The sequence below is a fragment of the Dermacentor andersoni genome, chromosome 1 (genome assembly GCF_023375885.2).
Source record: "Dermacentor andersoni chromosome 1, qqDerAnde1_hic_scaffold, whole genome shotgun sequence".
NCBI classification, from domain to species: Eukaryota; Metazoa; Arthropoda; class Arachnida; order Ixodida; family Ixodidae; genus Dermacentor; species Dermacentor andersoni.
Window position 1 is genome coordinate 128,306,185 of NC_092814.1, and position 20,294 is coordinate 128,326,478.

General features: G+C 40.8%; 2 protein-coding genes across 8 annotated transcripts in view; one reads left to right on the forward strand and one right to left on the reverse strand.

Annotated features, from left to right (window-relative positions):
* The window catches only part of LOC126544138 (NACHT domain- and WD repeat-containing protein 1), a 132,147-nt gene that overhangs the window by 98,182 nt on the left and 13,671 nt on the right, over positions 1-20,294 (forward strand). For 2 of the 3 annotated variants that reach the window (XR_011893283.1, XR_008608738.2), the window contains exons 18-19: positions 15,592-15,762; positions 18,949-19,119. The gene's annotated coding sequence lies outside the window, so the exon portion shown is untranslated. The remainder of the gene's footprint in view (positions 1-15,591; positions 15,763-18,948; positions 19,120-20,294) is intronic. The other variant, XR_011893285.1, reaches the window with a different exon arrangement.
* The window catches only part of LOC126544145 (deubiquitinase OTUD6B-like), a 42,958-nt gene continuing 31,607 nt past the window's right edge, over positions 8,944-20,294 (reverse strand). Inside the window, exons 9-12 of one of the 5 annotated variants that reach the window (XR_008608741.2) lie at positions 16,813-16,919; positions 11,938-12,062; positions 11,270-11,350; positions 8,944-9,050 (exon numbers count right to left, since the gene is read on the reverse strand). Coding sequence is in view for 1 of the 5 variants with exons in the window: in XM_055062013.2 (XP_054917988.1) it covers positions 11,963-12,062; positions 16,813-16,919 (207 nt within the window). In the remaining 4 variants the exon portion in view is untranslated. Of the gene's footprint in view, positions 9,051-11,041; positions 11,351-11,937; positions 12,063-12,847; positions 12,932-16,812; positions 16,920-20,294 lie in introns of those variants that run through there. The other 4 variants (XR_008608740.2, XR_008608739.2, XM_055062013.2 and 1 more) reach the window with 4 other exon arrangements.

The following is a 20,294-nucleotide window of genomic DNA, read 5'->3' on the forward strand; positions in this document are numbered from 1 at the left end:
AAGAAAGCCATGCATGCCTTTGAGAGCCACGCATCCAGCAGTTACCACGCCATGTCGACAACACTATCTGAGAACTTTCTAGCAGTCTGGTCCCACTCACAGCATGACATCTTAACACAACTTGACCACTGCGTTAAAAAGCAGGCGGAAGAAAACCGCAAGGACTTGCTACCGATAATAGAAACAATCCTTTTCTGTGGCAGGCAAGAAGTGCCACTTCGTGGCACAGACGACTCTGGTCCAATAAATATGTCTCAAATGCTGCCATTGACAGACAACTGAAATTTCTGCGCACTACTTAGGATGAGGGCCAAATGTGGAAATGCCGCCTTGAGAGCTCACATTGAGATATCTCCAGTGATCGTCCTATACATGAGCCCAAAAATTCAAAATGAGTTGATCACTCTCTGTGGTAAAAGCACACTAAGAAAGATGGTTGACAATGTCAACTCAGGAACTCGCGTTCATGTTTTTCAGCTCTAGCTGACAAGGCCACTGATATATCTCGCACTGCCCACATTTCCCTATGTGTGAGGTACATTGAACACAATGCTTTGAAACTACCCATACTTAAAGAAAATTTTGTAATTTCGTTCCCATGTATGACCTCACTGGCAAAGCACTGGCGAGCACAATCCTGAACAGTGTTAGGGATCATGGCTTTAACCTGAACCTACTTTGTAGGCAAGGACACAACGGCGCAGCATCAATGAGCGGCCACCTCAATGGTGTTCAAGCCTTCATTCATCAAACGGCGCCCAAAGCGTTGTACGTGCATTTTAACGCCCACTCGCTAAACCTTGCTCTGCTTCATGCATGCAAACTCCCCAGCATTCGCAACTGTTTGGGAACCGTATCCACAACCTGTGCATTTGTGCACAGCTTGTGCACAACCTGTGCATTCGCCACAGACGACGAACCAGCTGCAAGACCAAGTAGAAAACTTAACACAAGAAAGAAAATCAGTTCTCTCCTTTTTCCAAACAAAGTGGGTGGAGAGTCATGATGCACTTCAGCATTTTCTTGAGCTGTACACGCCCATTTTCAAATTTCTCGAATATATGGAAGAAGAAGGCGTGTCATCTGATACTTCATCAAAAACTTCTCAACTGCTCAGTGCCATCACAAAGCCCGAGTTTGCCGTTTTGCTTCAGATCTGTAGCGACCTCTTTTCTTTAACACTGCCACTTAGCAAGCTTCTGCAAAAATGTTGACTGCAACTTGTCTCAAGTGTGCGACCAGTAAAGAATCTTACAGACATTCTTTCCAGATAAAGGGAGAGTACAGAAACAGAATTCAATAACATTTTTCAGACATCGCTCTTTTTGCTGTAAATTACAAATGTTGAGATGGCCCCACCACACATTGCCAGAAGGCAGGTGCAAAGAAGCAACATACCCTCTGCTACTCTCATAGAACACTATCGGAAGAATGTGTATTTGCATTTGCTGGTGGACTTCGAAAATCAATTAAGAGACCGGTTCGATGCCCATAGGAAAGTTGTGTTTGCGCTTAACATGCTGCTGCCGAAATGCTGCGTATCGGCTAGCCTTTCTATTATTGATGACGCAGTTGAGTTTTACATTGGCGACATTCCTTCGGCTGATGCCATCGAAGCAGAGTTGATGAGCAAATACTGCCACATCGAAGAAAGGGATTGCCCAGGTTGCGCTTTGTAGGCCTTAGGGATGTGTGATCGCAACATTTTTCCTAATATCCACAGCCTGCTTTCTATTCTGGCGACATTACATGTGTCAACGTTGACCCCGGAATGGACTTTCTAGACTTTGAGAAAGCTGAAGAACTACCTCCAGAATTGTATGAACCAATACAGATTGACCGGACTAGCACTGCTCAGCATCAATTGATAAATTTAAGTGACCCCAGAACAGGTTCGCACAGACTTTTGCAAGTTGCTGAGAAGGAAGAACTTCTTCATTTAAACTGCTCGCAATGTTTCAAGAATTCATTAGAAGCTAGCCCCAACTAGCGCAAGCTGCAACCCTTCTACACTCTCCATGATTCCAAGGAAACTTCTCAGCAAGCAGAATGTGCGAACGGTGACAAAAATATCTGAGTGTCGAGCTACTTGTTTGTTTGCTTCTAAACATTCATACCTTTCTTGTATTGCAGTTGCATTGTGTTATGTCAGGAGCCGTCGATAAACAGAGATCGGTATCTCGTCAAAAACAAACAGAACCCTGCAAACAAAACACTTAACATATGCCCAAATAATGGGTCTGCACACCCAACAAAGTGCATAAATCTACCATCACCATCTGCGACAAGTGCATGCATTCATCTACATAGAAATTGCAACTAGCGTTCAGAACTGCAGCGAAAAACACATTTCGCTGACTGTGGAAAACTATTTTGCTCACAGTTTCCAGTATATAGGCATGGTGCATAGTAAAGGCAGGGCAAAGACAGTTTTTGTTCATAAAACACTGGCTGCAGTGTCCAAACTTTTATTTCTTGCTTTAAGTGTAAATCCTGTGCAAGCAATCTTGCACGGGACAAGCAATGCGATGGAGATGGCTGTCGCGTTCGCTCGTCGCCTACAATTCATACCCCATGCAAGCGATGATTTTGAGCGACGTCTCCCTGGTGTTGCCGGTATGAGGGCAGCAATATACGCGCCGAAACCAGCGTGACGCGTGTTTAGTAATTTAAGTTAATGTATTTTACTGTAAAAAGCAGCATAAAATATTTCTGAGGGTCTTGCAGCAGGTTCTTACCCTTGCACGTATAAAAATTCAATCGTTTGCTCGTTCCGTGCGACAATGAACAGTATTTGAGTGATGTACATCCAGTTCCGGCTTTGAGCTATTGGCTAGTCGCTCATAGCACTTTCGGGCGACTGGCAACGAATTCTAGATTTCCAGAACCGAGCGTTCGAGCGACAAGACCGTGCGATCTGTTCAAGCAACGGCCCTATACGTCGCTCGAAGCCGTCGCTCGTCGCCGTGGTGCACAAAATCGCTCTCATGGGGTTTAGCTTTCAACAGAAATTAAGTCTCGCACACCAGTTGTTTTCGCTTATTTAGGTACAACTAATTTAAATGTACTCTCTAATTATTATATTTAAGTGATGTGCTTGATTCACACACTAAAATAAGCCAGTATAAGTCTTTCCAAATGGCAGTGGCCCTACCTCCTCCCCCCCCCCTTCCCTTCCCGAAAAAAATTCCTGGGTACAGCCCTGGGCAGGTTCCTGGGCATTCCTCCTCATCAGCTGCCAATGCAGAGAGGAATGTGCTTGCATGCCACTCCCAAAGCATTTCCCATTCCTTTTCCAATGGCACAACACAGAGAACCAGCATTCCGACTAACTCTAGCCACCCTAGCACCCACTGCACTAGAACTTTGTGTCATGGTTTTGGCTAGAGAAGGCACATGGTGCCTGCCATGTATAAGGTATCTTGTGGCCTCCAAAATTTCCCTAGAGTGTGTGCTGCACCTACGATCTCGGAAGCTATGCTAAAGCATTGGAGGTAGCAAACTAGGAAAACACAACCATTTTTAGTGGGCCCTGCCAGCATCGTCATGCCAGCACAGTGAACCTCTTCAAACCTTTGGCTTTTCTGGTTTAGCATGACCATGTCACGCTAATATACCGAGTGTGCACACTATGTCATGTGGTCCCTCTTGAGAAATCTGCAAGGAGTTAAACATTTATGGTTGCTAGTGTATGCAATGGCTTCATTGAAATCCTCAAACAAGTGTATAAGGCTCTTGAGGAGAGGAGATACCTTGGGAAGTGCCGAAAATGGTACAGGCACAGGAGTGCCTGCATCAGATTTTCAACAATTAAATGCAGCAGTGGAAAATATAGCTTAACACAGTGCTTGTAGAAATTGGAAAATAAGTTGCACATACGTGGCAGAAATTTATGGCAGATTAGAACGACCCTCTCCGTTTTTACAGCGAAGCTGTTAAGGGCTACTTTCTCCGCTATCATGTCTACGTGTAGAAAAAAGTCCCAAAGATAGTACAATGCCAGGCCGACCCACGGCGGAGGTGACGCAGGTATAAAGCACTACCCATACGTGGGCCGATCTCGAAGATAGTGCAATACCAGGCTGACCCGTAGCAGAGGTGCAGTTCGCCATTAACGGGCCCACATAAACAGCTTCGCTGGTCGTCCTTCTTCACAGAGTGGAAGGGCACTGAGTTTTTTGTGCTTGTATTTGTATGTGTGTGTGTGCACGCACACTAACACAGTTGGATCACCAAAGAAGTCAACCAGCCTTTTTGTTTACTTCTACGAAGTTTCCAAATAGCTGGGACACTACTTTCACAGCTTTTACAGCACAGCTGCTTTTATTGAACCCTTTTACCATTGTGTTCACTTCATTATAAGAAGGGTTTACTGTACTTGTACTACAGAAGTCCGATCAACTGAGATACCCTTAAAGCTACACTAGCCAAAATAGACTGGCTGTACTTCTTTCACGAATGTGAAGCTACAGGTAGAAAACATGCAATCTATTTCTATAGAATACATATCCTAAACTTCATTATTGTATGCTTTTTTAGTAGACACTGAAAACAGATATCCCTGGTGCAGTCTTGTGTTCTTTGTCCTTAAAAGGCCCCTCGCCAGGCTGGGACATTGCAGACAGATAAGCACGATGCATAGATCATGTGCTGAAGATCATTTCTGCAAAGTATCAAACTGCTACACAATGCGAAAATGGCTCAAGTTACAAATGAAAGCCTTTACATCCTTCCTCTCGTGGGAGCCGCTTCCTGCTGGAGAATCAAGGTCACACGCATAAATGCCTGAATGTAAGATACATTGCCTGTAGCATCAATGATTATGGCATGTGACTTTGATAAGTCATCCAATGCAGAATGTGCAAAACCACCAGTGAAAGTGTGCCACGCTATGAGGAGAGGAGAAAAAGATATGAAGGCGAGCCTCGTGACATGAATGCAATGTGGTTCCTTGGCTCAAGTGTGGGAGAAGGCAGAGCAGGAATATCGCTTGCAAATACTAGTCGAGGCAAAAAAGAAAGAGTATTTATGTTGACAGTGAAGCTCGCCTCCTGTCAACAAAGCAATAAGACATTTCAATTTCTCCCATCTCCTCTAATGATGAACCAATTCGAAAGTTTTTTTGATAGGACGCTTTGTATAATAAAAATTTCCAATGGGACCTGCTGAGGGGCCCTTTAAAAATGAATGAATCCTGCAGCAAGGCATGGGATATGCTCACAAGCATCTTGTAGAATTTGATAAAGCCATAAAGCACAACTTAAACAGCATTTTCACATGCTCTTATTTGAAAGAAAAACTGTAATCTGATCACACCACCATTAGAGTTGTAGAATGCAAAACCTAGTAATTAGTACAATGGTTGCCTACCATCAGATGCATCTCCTTTGCTTTCTTGTATACTGACATACATATTGCACCTAAACAAGATTCTCTCATGAGCTGCCTCATTTTCTTCCACTATATTTTCACCAGCCAAAATGTAGCTTACTTAGTTGCTCAGCAGCTCAGAAATTCTGCCTTCCCTTACGAATTACAGTTGAATGCCTTTATAATGAAGTGCTTGATGCCTCCAAAATCATTCGTTATACAGGTCACTTCGTTGTAAAGGTCGCGCATTGCACAGCTCATGATAGAACTGGCACAGAATCATTCCTTCGTTATACAGGTCATTTTATTGTGGAGGCATTCATGGTATGCTGTTTTTGTAATAACAGAAATGGTGGTTCACATGGCTGACATCTTTACAGGAACCAAATGCCAACCCCATTGGCACTTGAAAATTCTGTCGCTATGTGCCAAAGCAACATTTCCAATAGTATTAGGTGTTTTTATCTCCCTAGCTCTGATATGGCACATTCATAGAGTTGTTCCAGGTCACTTTGCATGCAGTAGCAAGTGAACCAGTTTGCAACTGTGCACTATCAGCCAGGCTTTCAGTGGTCATCTAGTCATTCATAGTGTTTTCCCTGCAACATACTAAAAAGCAGAACTTATTATAAAGTTACATCACACTTTATGATAGAGGCATCCATAATAGCATGAATAATTGGTCAAGTTCGACAAGTTCCACTCTCATTTGCAGCCTGCTGAGTGAAACTGGCTCCTTCCCAAATTCAAAATGCTACACTTAGTATTGTAGTAACCAAATGTGTCCATTCCCCATGATTTAGTTTTTCAATAACTAAATGTGTTTGTTTTCTGTGGTCTAATTCTTCCTCGAAACATCCTACAAAAAAAAAAAAAAAAAAAAACTACCGTTTTGCTCATTCAAACTTTCAGGTGCTTTACAAGCACGGAACAACCGTCATGCTGTCATTAAACAACTGCTCAAATAAAGTGAATTTTTTTCTTTCAGCTTACCTTCTATGCTATGGAGCAATCGTAAGAACTTCTGCAAAGCCATAAATCCTTATCACTGAGAGGACCCTTCACTATGCAACATCTGTTGGACATTGGCTCCAAAAGTCACCACTGTCCTGAGCAATACATTCAGTAACGTGTATTTTTTCCCTAGACCTCTAAGAGAAAGGGACCAACAGCCAAAAGAAGCTATATCTATTATGTCTAATGAGCTATTTGCATCATCACTGTGATGATGTTTTTGCATTTTGCGACTGTTTGCTGTTCGTCACAATTGCTTTGATTGCTTTTTACCTGCTTCTATATACCAATCATCTCTTCCCCCCCACTGTAATGCTACTCGGCACTGTGGGTAAAGAGATAAACAAAGTGATAGCATTTCAAAATTCCAACCATTTAATTTACCCACGATAAAAGTTAAGATGATTAATAGACGTTAGAGAATGATTAATGATGGCATTAGTGCAAAGGGACTTAAGGGACACTACTGTTCCCACCAAAAATTTTTCAAACGGATCTGTACTACTCAACTGGCAGACTGATAAGACTGTACTATTTTCCGAAAAATGCCCCAAAATTGTCAAAACAAATTATCGCCCAGTCTCTAGCACAAGTGTCTACTCAAGGGACACAATCAATCCTAACATAGCAAAATGTCCATTGTAAACTCCAGCCATGGCATCCATAAAAGTTCGCTTTGTTTCTCCAGGACATACTCTCTATCCTCAATTGCAGCTTTTCTATTGATGTCGTTTGTTTTGGCCATCAGCAGTTTGCATTAACATATATTCTACCCTTTTCCTCTGTGTTTTGCTTCATGCCCCCCCCCCCCCCACACACACACACAAGGGAGAATCTTTGGTAGAAGCATACAAATAGTAATTTTTGAGAGCAAATCAAATACAAATCTAATAGTGCTCCAAGCGAAATCGAATATTGAATATTTTTCTAATAGCTTGCAAATAATGTCCAGCCATTTTACCACTACTATCAACTACACTCATTTTCACTCATTTTCTATTGTGAATGGTTGCGGCAGATGATGCCACTATTTTATCAAGTATGCTGCAATGAAACGTATTCATTTACTTTAACAAGAGGACATGGGTGCTGCATTTATATATAGTACCAAATGGTACCCACTGCCTAATACCATATCTAGGCAACATTTTATTGCGATTGATTGTTTAGATGGAAAAGTATGGCTGGATGAGCGATGCAGCGTGCTCTGGTACGCAATGTCTACACTTGATTGGTTACAATTATCGCATTTTTGCTTCAATTTCATGTTTTATCATGCAACGATGACGACGTGACGTATTCGAAAACTATTAAAAACATATTTGGATTTTCGAATAGTTACTATTCAAGGACCAAATCGAATGGACAATGGTCGACTAATTATTAAACAGTTTCAAATATTTGCACATCCTTAAACTTTGGACTTTCTTTACAAATTTAACATTAATGAGTTTCTTCTTGATTTCTCACCCAACCTGAATTTGTTCACCAAACATTGCAGTATCTGCCACCCTATAAGCTAATTAGGTCAATGCCTCAAAAATCCAAAGTTACCTTCATAATACAATGGTGAAGCACTTGAAAAATGACTGAATGTTAACACGACCTCACTAGTTAACTTCCATTGTCATCATAACTTTTTCCCCTCTTTAAATCACTAACAAGTGCAGATAGCTCTTCCCAATTCTTTCAAATATCCTCATCATTACAATGCTCATGATCCCGGTTGGTCTTTATATTAACATAAATTTTACTAACACTTCTTACATTGGCTCCTTACATGCTAATTTTTGACATTTACTCCCATGAAACTTTGCACATTCCTCCATAAAACTATTTGCCTATGACATCCTTGTTCAGCCCAAACTTTAGTGCCATTTATGTCTCCTACCAGTCGAACCTATACGAAACACTAGAATCAGTTCAGAACCTAGCCAGATATGTTGGGTGAGTTGGCTTATTATACTTAAGAATTTAAAATAGCTCAAAAAATACAGGGACAAAACAGACAATAGCACAAGCACTTTTTTGACAGCAGATAGCCAAGTGTCTATACTGTCGCCTGTCTTTCCGTGTCTTACTTTTGTACCCTTCTAAATTCTTTAGTACGAAACTGTGCCACAAGATTTCTGCCAACTACTCATCATTTTCACTAGAGCACTATCATTTAGTTCCTAGCATACAATCTCCAGAGTGTCTTTACCACAGCTTCATTTCTTTATTCCTTACCACATGGCAGTGCCCCGATCATCCACATCATACTTCCTGCGCAAGCCACCTTAACACTAGTACCACCACATGGAACACATCACAGTAATTCAGAGGTCTATTTTCACATGCACTGCTTGCGCCTTGAATGACCTTTGCGGCCATACAACTTGCATCACTGACCACATCTGCTTTAATACCGCTGTTGAAGGTACCATCCATTGAAATAATACCTGAAGCACAATTTCTGCCATTTTTGTAGTATTATAAATAAAAATAACATGCAGGTGGTTACCGAAGTAAAACTGAGGGAAATGTTCTGGCCATTTTCAGTCAAACAATTTTGCTTGGTCAGGCACAGTAAAATTTGAATAATTTTATTGAATGCATCAAGAGGAGAAGCCTTCTTTCTAAAGGAAGTTCTTGTCTGAACTGTTCCGTTGACGAATTTTCTTCAACTGAAATGAAAAAGGTTAGAGTGAAAGTGTTTTTTACACCTTTAAATTAACAAAATGCTCAATCTCAAATTTGGAAGTATTGAAGCACTACCTTGGCAACCTTATCCATAGTCAGCGAGAGCAGTTGTTAAAATTGCATAATAGGAAACTTCTTTCTTTCAAGTTTGTCAAAACTAGCAGTTACAAAGTGATTATGTATAAAATGGCCTTATATGAAACCGTGGTGTTGATTATGCATTACACATTAACAAAGGGGGCTTTAGGGGCTTCTTTGTCTGCAACAGTAATAATGAGCAAGACAGTACATATATTTTATCATTTGCCATTGAGCATGGAGTTACAGGTTCGATCACCAGCCTCGCTAGCCGCATTTCAACGGGGTAAGGATGCAAGAGCACTTTGTTAGAGTTAGGTGCAGAGTGAAAAAGAACAGGTGGTTGAAATCAATCCAGAGCCTCTCCACTACAGCACTCATAATAGCCCACAGTTGCAGGTTTGGGATGTACAATATATCAACAAAACATTTACTCATTTAGACTTGGATTCAAAATTGTCATTCTGGTCACTGCAGTGTTTTTTATTTTAAAGTAGTTGTGCACCTGTATGCGAAAACTAACCCAATGTGAAATGTGAGAATTAATGTTTCCCCATCACTGCTAAGTTCACCTAATCTAAATAAGGAATCTTTTCTTAAGTGTTCAATCTGAGCTCCTTATGCTTCTTTCTGAACTTGGGTGTCAATACCCATGGTTAACTACTCCACAGAAAACAACTCAATGACACTAGATGGACAAAAGAAAGTAGCATACAGTGCTCAATATCGCCAAAATTTATGAAGAGGCGTGTATAACAGTTATGAGGTCTGTGCATCCTTATCGGGCCTTTCTGGCATTTATTGTGCAGCCTAGGTGAGCAAATCATGTAGTCAGTGCTACCAAATTATAAATTCTTCTGGTATAAGGTTTCAATTATTCTCATGGTGCTATTCCTTCCACACACAGTGATAGAAGAAAGGCACCAAGAATACAGCAGATACTGTTTATGGCAGTTGTTCCACTTTGTGTCAAATTTTTTGGCATTGCTGTCCCAAGCTCCAAGCACACTTGGAGCAAGGCCTTCTCGGGACTTTCAGTCAGTTACTTGCTTTTAACAGGACCACAGCAAAAAGACCACGGGTAGTAGGTGTAAATAGACTTCCAATTTAGCATCATTCATTTTCAGCAAAAATTGATGTGTTCACCTTTGAAAAGCGTATTTCAGCACGATGTTCTGTGAAAATGGAAAATTTATGAGTATAACATGAAAAAAAAAAAAGGCCTTTATAAGAGTACACCACGTACTTCCCACTGCGATACTTGATGTAGATTTTCATTGTATACATAAGTAGGTGCACCATGTGGCATACAAGAAAAAGTGAAAAGGATGAATGGGAAGTTAAACTTGTCTTTAAATAACTAAGGTAGAAACAAAATGTAATAATGCAAACATGGTTATAACGGCGCATTTTGAGGACAGGACACAGAAAGAATGGACAGAGGACAGTTGCTGAATGTTTTGTGTGCATTCTTGCTGTGTCCTGTCCTCAAGACGTGCCGTTATAACCATGTTCCATGAAGCCAGCAACCAACTAGCCCATCTAAGTCTCTTAAGTGATAATGCAAGTACATGTAGGGAAGCAAGGTGAGTCACTTTGAAGGTACAAAGAAACCGACTGTCAAAAGCAGATAAATTTGGTAGCACTAAATGACGGAAGGCTAATAATACATATATATGCTTATGAGGTATACAACTCATGTAGTAGGCTTTAAGCTGAGTTTGATGAACTTGCAGGATTTCAATAAATTTTCAACGCCAAAAAACCTCTGGTGCAAGCAGTTAGTTGTATGAACATGGTACTTGCAAGCCTTAGATATCCACAGGAAGAAGGCGCAATATCTTTACACACAAGTATCTTGGCACGCTCAGAAAGAAAGAAAACCAGATAATAGTACCTTGTCAGTAACTTTTTTTCCACTAGCTCTATGCAGACGAGAAGACTGCCTCGGAAACTGCATTACACTGGTTAAAGTTTTACCAGTGAGTCGTGTTGTGCTCAGAAATAATGTGTTCTATAAGTCGCTCTTCCTAGCATGAAAAGGAAGCATTGCTGAGGCAACCATCCTGGATGCAGCAATTTTCAGGTACGTTATAAGTTTTATTACTTCTCTAAACTAAGGCACCTTAGCACAGCCTTTCTCAGAAGAAGTGAATAAGAACAGCTTGTTTATCTTGGACTTCAGAAGCACTGCAGCTGGCATCCTCTGAAATGAAATTTCAAGGGCAAAAGTGTCAACTATTTTTTTGTTACTCAAGGATTAGAGCAATTTTTTACTGTTTTGTTTTGTTCAGCATTCTCTAGTTAAAATTGAAAAGTTCCAAGTCTAGGTTTATGCCAGAAAATATCTTGAAACAAGCTCCACATATGAATGGATCAAATTTTTCAATCTCTACAGAAAGTGGAAGTTTCATTTCAGGACCTTCGGGTGATCTTGTCCATTAGAGCAACGCATGCAACAGTTTGCAATGCTACCTATGCAGCTTTAGGAGTACATTTCATGCAGTGCCTATACTAAGGAGTGTAGCATAGGTTGCAACTCGACACAATTAAGAAATACTCAGAAATATAACTTGTTAAATTCAATACAAGATTAGGTGCACTTTAACACCACAGCAATTCTTGACAGTCAATATTAGTGTCCTCTGTGCATTTAAAGGGGTACAGAGCATATGTATAGACTTGAAAATGCTCAAGTTAAAATAATGAGCAAGTATTTAGGAATATGCATGAAGTTTGAATGAATAGCCATTTTTCATGACGATAGCTTTTGACACCTTTATTCCACATTACCTTTTAGTGAGAATATTCCATCTTTCTAGACCTGTAGACCTGCGCGGTCGCCTTCATCCACTTCATTTTTTTTAGGGACAAGTGAGTTGTAATGCTCTCCCATTTCATACAAGCACCTGTGGTAACTGCAGCAAAATTAAAATTAGTAGCATGTACATGGCCAGCGCTTTTTTTTTTTTTTTTTTTACAACACTACAGTGCACATTTTAAAGGCACACTAAAGAGAGGCATTACATCCATACAGATTTCTGAAGTATTATTTCAAAACACTATTTGCATTTCTTTAGCACAAAAATGTTGATCATTTCCGGAGAGAATGGAAGGCAAACGCCATTTTGAATTTTACATTCCAACCATGGTGCCAGATGTGATGTCATATTTCATTGTATTTTTTTGTATTTCAGATATTTTTGTGCAGGAGAAATTTACTAATTTTGCAGGACTATTTTTCTAAAATAGCAGACTCCCATTATGACACCTTTAAACAGCCTTTAAACGTTCATGGAAAGTATATTTCGAAAAGACTGTAAAACAGCATTATTTCTAGAACAGCTAGAGCGGATATCTTCGACAACCATGAAGTCAGGAAGACCATGAAAATCTGTCTTATTAGAAGTTTGTCTCAACAGAAGTGATGCACAAAACTCTAATTGCACTATAACTGGTGCACGAAAATATCCACAACACAAAAAAAAAATGAAATGGCCTTTATACCAAAAGCCAGATGTACAAGATATTTACAGATATACATCACACAAAGCATTGCTTTATGTAGTCTTAAACCTTTGCAGTTGCTTTGACCCACTTTGATGCCACTGTGATTGGAACTGTATTTACAGATTTCAATACCACAATTTAAAAAAAAAAATCGGTCAAAACTATTAAGCACCCAGTAAAATGTTTTGTTTACCATGGATGGATGCAAAATCTTCTGGTGCGCATACCTGCTTGTCTCCTCCACTATCTCCTGAATCTATTCATCTCCATAAAATGCCTGCAGCGGAAAGGTCACCTACTCAACCGTGGCACTAAAACACACAAACTCAGTCAACACAGCCACTTGGCCATCTTAAGCATAAAATACAAAGCTGTGTGTGAAATTTTATTTAGAAGAATTTACAAGAGAGCACAACGAATCTAGACCTCTGCTTTATCTTTGTAAAAATTGTACATGATATTCATATTAATCCAAACAAAGTCAACAAAGTAGTGAGCTGGGGCTGTTGGTACATGTCACCAAAAAGAGAAACTATGCAGGTCCCATGCACTGTGGGAATCAATGTAAGCGAAGCTTTCTGTGCTGTTCGCGTTGATTCATGATAATTGATAGTGATGTTTACGGCAAACATTTTAAGTTCATCAGTGTTTAGTGATATACTAGGGTGGTGAGTTGATGTTAAGCATTACTTGCTGTTACGTAGTGCACATAACACAGCGAGACATGTTTGCCTGAGGCATTGTGCGCCCTTGTTCGTAGCCTGCGGGAGGGCTATCACTGCACTCATTGCCTTGCATGGCGCAGTGCATCTTGACAGAAATGTTAAACTTTAATTAAATTATGGGGCTTTATGTCCAAAGCACACAGTCTGATTTCAAACACCTAGGATTTTTTAACAGGCACCTACATCTGAGTACACACGTTTATGCATTTCACCCCCATCAAAATGTGGCTGCTGTGATCAGGATTGAACCCGCGACCTCGAGCAACGTTTGTCTGTATCCACTGTCGTGCCACACGTTTCCTTGCCTTCTCCCTCTCCCGCCCTCCCCCCATGTACGCGAGCGAAGTGTGGCAAGGCTGTTATTCAGACGGTTCTACCAATTCTCTGCCTCCTCTCCCTACCTCCTCTCTACCTACACTCCGGACTGTTGTGCGTTAGTGCGAATGTAAGAGCTGCAGTTTCTGCAATGCTCTTGCGGGGGTCACGGATAATTACAAGTCTAGAAGGTATTGTTGCGACGCCCAGGGACCTACATAGGGCATTGTAGAGACGTGATGGAAACGTCAAACTATGTTTCTCGCGTCGCCTTTCATCTCTGCCACGCTCCTGTGAAGTATATAGTCAACGTCTGATTTTCAGACTCGCTAGGGGCCGCGAGAACGTCTGAAAATCGGGCAGTCGAAAAAATGAATGCATATCTTTTACTGCCCCCAAGGGCTCAAATGGCCACAGGCATGCCCGAAATAGCTCTGAAGGCCTGCCAGTACACTTATTAGCCGTATCTGTGCTCGTACTGCGATAGGAGACGGCAGGTGCGCGCGTGTATAATTAAGGAATACATACCGTGTCCCGTGAAAATTGCCCCTTCTCACTCTTGGTATGCCTCGCCGCCTAACAGTGCTGTGTCGAGGCGAAGCTGACCTTCTGGAACCGGCATTACGCACGCCCCGTGCTTTCCGAACTTCAAAGCAATTTGCGAGGACTATAAAGAGGAGTCGGCGGCATTGCTAACAGCGGCGAATTGTTTTATTGAAAAACACAGCACCGAACAGCAAGACGCTTGGTAAAAAAACGTCGAAGTAACTATAGGCCTAGCGTTGCCGCGGTGGTGGCTACGGCTCCCTGCGGATCTGCGTGCGAGAGCGCCCGTTCGAGGTGGTGAGGTAATAGGGAGTTTTAGATTAGGGGACGCAAGCCGCTTCCGTCCCCTAACTCTCTAATAAAAATGACGGCGGTGGTGGCTTCGATTAATAGGTGGTTTAGGTTAGGGGGACGCAAGCGCTGGGGTCCCTAATCTAAAACTCTCTAATGCCGTTTGGGACCTGCGGTCATGGCAACATGTCCGGAAAATCGGACGGCAAAGGTTTTTTTGCGTCCGAAATTTCAGATGTTATTTTACATTGACTCTATGGGGTACATGGCTGTGCCGCGAATGCGACCAAATTATCGGGAAAGTCCAAAAAATTGGGCTTCCGGAAAATCGGTCGTTGACTGTATGAACGCTGCGACAGCGACAGCAGCTGCGGAAAAGTCGAAGGAAGAGGCAAAGAAAGCTTTGCTTTAAAATACAGTGTTAAACACAACTAGATGAAGACGATGAGACAGGTTGGAAATTGCAACTAAAATTTAAGATAGTAAAAAGGCAAGTCCTCCAGCAAGCCTCCTGGCACATGTGCAAATAACCATTGCAAAAACATAAGAAAAATACGCCACTTAATCTTCTACTTACAATCACCCTGTGCCACTAATGAAACTCCTCTCTTTATCAGTGAGGCTCAGAGAAGTGTCACTGATCCAAGTGTTGTCCTATCCTTTTTGCAACTGACGGCACTCACCTGCCAAGTCACTACAGACAGTGCGGATGCGCCCCAGTGTTTGATAACACAAGTGTTATAGGCTGCAGAAAAACGAAGACATAATGGGTGATTCTGTAGGCTTTCCACATAATTAGGTGGAAGAACACCTGCGTCACTGACACTTCTCTGAGCCTCGCTGATAATGAGATGAGTTTTCTTAGCCAGTGCGATGTAATCGTAAGTAGATTAAGCAATATTTTTATGGTTGTTTGTGCATCTGCCAGGAAGATTTGCAGAGGGTATATTTGCCTTTATACTATCATATACTTTAGTTGAAAGTTTCAACCTGTCCCATCGTCGTCTTCGTCTCGTCGTCCTTACTGCTTTTTTTTTGTTGTTGTTGTTTAATTCAACAGAAATGCAACAGCATCTTTATAACAACTTTGGAAGGGTAACAAGGGCACTCGGCTTAACCACAAAGACACTTGACTGGAACAGCCAACTGGAATGTGGAGTCTTTCGTACAACTGCACCAATAAGAATAAGCGACCATGCAAACCATGCAACGTCTGCTACCCGCCAGAAAGGCATGTATGAGATTTTTTTGTTGCCTATGCAGCGCTGCTCTTGCAAGCGCTGCCAATCTGGGCTTCTTCCCGAGCAAAGTGGCCAATAGGCATTGGTAATGGCTGTAGAAGTTCAACTCAGCCGAATTAGCAGTTCGTTTGAAGATATTTTTTTGTAATGGGCCTATGGGAAGTCAACCAAATGTTCTCACATTGTTCTTCATACCCGTAAATTCAACTTAACTGGTTTAACATTAGCAAGAGCTACAGTGTAATCCTTTCCTATTTATAAGCATTCATTCAACTAATGCTCAGCAGATTTCAAAAGCTGGTTCAAAAATTTGAAGGGGGCGGCATCAGCACCTTGTCAACATCAGCTCACAATAAGAATGGCATACTTGATATTGCATAAATGTAATCAAACAGCTGGGTTTCATATTTCTCTTTAATGTTCCATAAAAGAAAAATTTGCAAATTAAGATAAACTGCAGTCAGCTGCCTCTCTCCTTCTAAATGCATTAGGCAACTTATTGGCGCAACTGCAGCTGCTTGTTGGACATGCTTCACTGTACAAATATCTTGCACAGATAAATAACTCTAAGAATTTGTTATTATCTACACAAGTGTGCATTATATTGCATACCATGCTACTTAAATGCAAAAGGGGATGAAATGAAGACCAGCTAGCTTAGTTATTGCATAAGACAAATAAGATGCATGAATGTCTGCTGTCATGTAAAATTTTATAAGATTTTTGTGGACACATGCTTCTTCCTCTTCATTCATCCTGCATGTGCCGAAACACATAATAAGGGGTTGAAGGGCACCAGTACTCATCTGTTACATTCTTTTTTCCTCTCATTTCCTGAGGCTGCATGCATTCCAAGTAAAAGTGATAAGAACATATAGCATAAAACAAGCAAAATTTCTCATTTATAATTATCCCAATGTGAGCCAGAACAAAAAACTACTCCACTGTTTCACAGAGTTCATTTACCCAGCCATGTTCATAATACAGTCCAAAATGAAGTATAGCTGTTTGATGTTATGCAGTACCAGCAAGTAACTTACCTTAGAAAGATAGGCTTAGCATTATATTCTGTTCCTATCTCAATAGAAGGTCCAGTTGCTTGAACAATTGTTATGGGCACCTTACAAGCATGGGAAAGAGCCTTGAGCTGCATGAAACAAAACTTTAATTATATAATGAGCAGAATAAAGCAGTAAAGGTTTACTGCAGCAGATAATTTAGGTTAATGACAGAGCTAAACAAGTACTAATTTCGTATTGGAGCTGAAACTTCACGAAGGCAACAATCTATATGAATGGCCAGCTTCTGGAATTAGACAGTGTAGTCATTGTTTTTGAGTAAACCCTGAACAATAGCAACATATTTTTTTGAGTGCATAGATTTTAATATGTATACTTCAGCAACCTTGACATTTAAGATTTATCAAAAAACCTGTATTTTCACACTTGCAAAAAAAATAATGGCTGTTATATGTGCCAACAGCTTTACTTTCCAAGTTCTTGACTAATACGGAAAGTTGACACTGAAGTATGTGTTAAGCTTGTTTACTGCACAGTGTTTCAGCAGCACTGGAACTAATTTCGCATTGGCTGCTGGCAAACCTTACTGCACGGAGCCTATGGGCAAATGCAGAATGCACCCGTAGTCTTGACCACCACGAAATTCCACGTAGATATTATTTAAATGAAGCACAACACAGAGCGAAATTCTGTCAAAGAATTGTCCACTGAGCTGGCATTGTAAAGAACAACTAAATTGATTTTACCATTCATATGGTACATTTACTGCAGTTGCACCTTGTGATCATCTCGATCTCCTTGCTTGTCCCTCATTTTACCTGTCTCCCTTTTACAGCCATAATTATTCAGACATTTTTGCAGCCCTGCCTGTGTCCAAAAGATCAGTTAACTGTATTCAATAATGAGTAGCATTTAAATTGCAAGATGTGGGATTACCAGGACAGACATGGACAGGCACTTCTCTGATAATTTTTAGTGAAATGGTGCCATTTTGCTCTGCTATTTTTACTTTCACTCCTGTTTAAAAGCAATCATTATTTCACATGGCAGACAATTTTTTAAAAATGTTTATACCAGATGAATGCTATGAGTGCCGAAGAAACAGAACAGGCTGTTATCTACACATGACAATATCAGAAATACTGTGCACAACAAAATGCACATTTAAAGCAGCTGAAGCCCCATCTCAATTACAAAAGTGACAGTAACTGTAGTGATGATATAACCAGAACAAGAGTTGACACTGAACACAAAAACAAGCGACAAGGGCAGCGCTTATCATTGTAGCTTCTTTTTGTGCTTCGTATCAACTCTCGCGTTGGTTATATCATCATGGAATACCAACTAGCCCTCACACTTTGCTTCAGTAACTGTTTAACAGTTTGGTAAACTGTGTGTCATCTTTACTGTGAACTGCTTACGCCAAACTCTTGACATTACAAGGGCCCCTGCGAGATATATATATTTAAGTCTTTGAAATGTGCCATATACCGCAAAATGTTAACACTGTTCTAGTTACAACTGCTGCACTTATATGCCTACTAAATGTTAGCAAGATGATACATGACAATGCGCTTATTTTTTAACAGCGTCCACGTATGTTCACTTTGTGCTTTTATTAAAGCATTACACAGACAGTTTGATAAAGAGTAAACAGGAACACACTCTCAACCACAATGATCCATTTATTTGCAAAAAGACAATTCTTACAATAAATTCCAACTGGCAAGAAAACCCAGCAGAGTGTGCACAGTCACCTTAGGTTGCTCTTGCTAGCTATTAAGATGCCACTGACCCAGTTGAGGTGTGGCCATCTCTTGCATATTCGTACAGCCTGAATACTATCTTATCCAGCAGTAGTATTTATGAATGTCTTCAAACATTTTTCTTTCTGAAAGCATTACTGTCACTTGCCATTTGTCAACAACCATAAAGCTACTATTGGCGAATTTCTATCACAATGTGCCAATATGGCAACTCAGAATTATTTACTTTCATTTTTTCATTTTGTGGTAGGTTGTAAACCTTCATGTACCAAGAATAGACCATTACAAAACACACTATATTTCTCACACAGTGTGCTCTTTGTTAACGTCATAAAGAGAGAAGCATCTATAATTTTGTGGTTGTGTCTTTAGCACGAGGCTTCTCTTACAGGGGGAGTCATTTGATCTAGTATTGCAGTTCCATGGCAGCTGAGCAAGTACCTAACCAGGAGACCTGCCTGTACCTTCCTGGCTGGTATGCACCGACCAGTAGGTACCTAGCAGGATATAGTGCCATGCACAGCAATGGCAGTTGCTTTATGAAGACCTGGACTATGATCAGGCAAGAGGCACCCTTCACGTACACAGTCTAATATTTAATTAGGCAGCGAGAGTATAAACCCTCCCCCTTTTCTCCCCCACCTTTTATTAATTCCTTGGAAAGTTGAGCATCATGCCAGAAGAGAGCCAGTGCATTTTTTTCACTTTCAGCAGGATTCATACCATACAGGTACATGCAGAACATGACTTGCCAAAATGCCCAAATAATTCTTGTATAGGAGAGTCTTGCATAGTACGAGTACAATAGGAAACATTTCAAATGGAGCATTGGAGCACTCAAGAGCCCCTCACCAGGTTTGGGAATTGCAAACAGGCAAGAATGGTGTGTAGACCACTTGGTGAAAATCGTGTGCAAAGTATTACGCTACTGTACACCACAAAAACACCTAAAAATTCAAATGAAAGCATGCCCTTGCTCTCAAGGAACAGAGGTGGGAGTCAGGACATAAACATCATGTGGGCCCTTGGCTCCGAATATGGGAGAAGGCAGGAATGTTGCTTGTTGGTGCTGGTCAAGGCAATGAGAGAGAGCTTCTGCTTAGAGGAGGGTCGTTTACCTTTTTACACCATGCCCTGAACATGTCATAGCTTCAACATCAGCAACCACTAGACTTTAAGAAAGATCTTGTGGTAGAACGCTGTCTGCACAGTGCATTATGACTTCTAGAGTATAACCAAAATTCATGGCAGGGTCTGGGGAGAGGTTCTTTAACTATTTATTACATTTTATATGGATGTGCAATAAATCCTTATTATAGCCAAGTCATAGGGAGAGCAAAAGTGTTTGCTAGAAGTGGTACCTTGGAAATAAAAAAAGAGAAAGAAACAGTAAAAAAAACCTTTAAAATAACTTCTTTAGTAATGAAGGAAATGCACTCTAGAACCACATACATGTTTAGTTAAAATAAACATTGCAGCAAGTGGATGCTTATATGCAACAGAGCATGCCCACAGATTTAGGCAAAAGCATGTAGATTCCTCTCCCCTTTCTGCAGCACAATTTTCCATGTAACTATTTTTCCCCCTTTGGCACCATTTCTCCTACAGCCTTTAATATATCTCTCTTGTTTGTTTCCATCCACTTTATCCCTCTAGTTATATGGCATCGAAAGCAGGTGACATTGGAATTTGACACCTGCTCCTCCCCCTTATAGTTACTACTGCCTGATAAAGTTT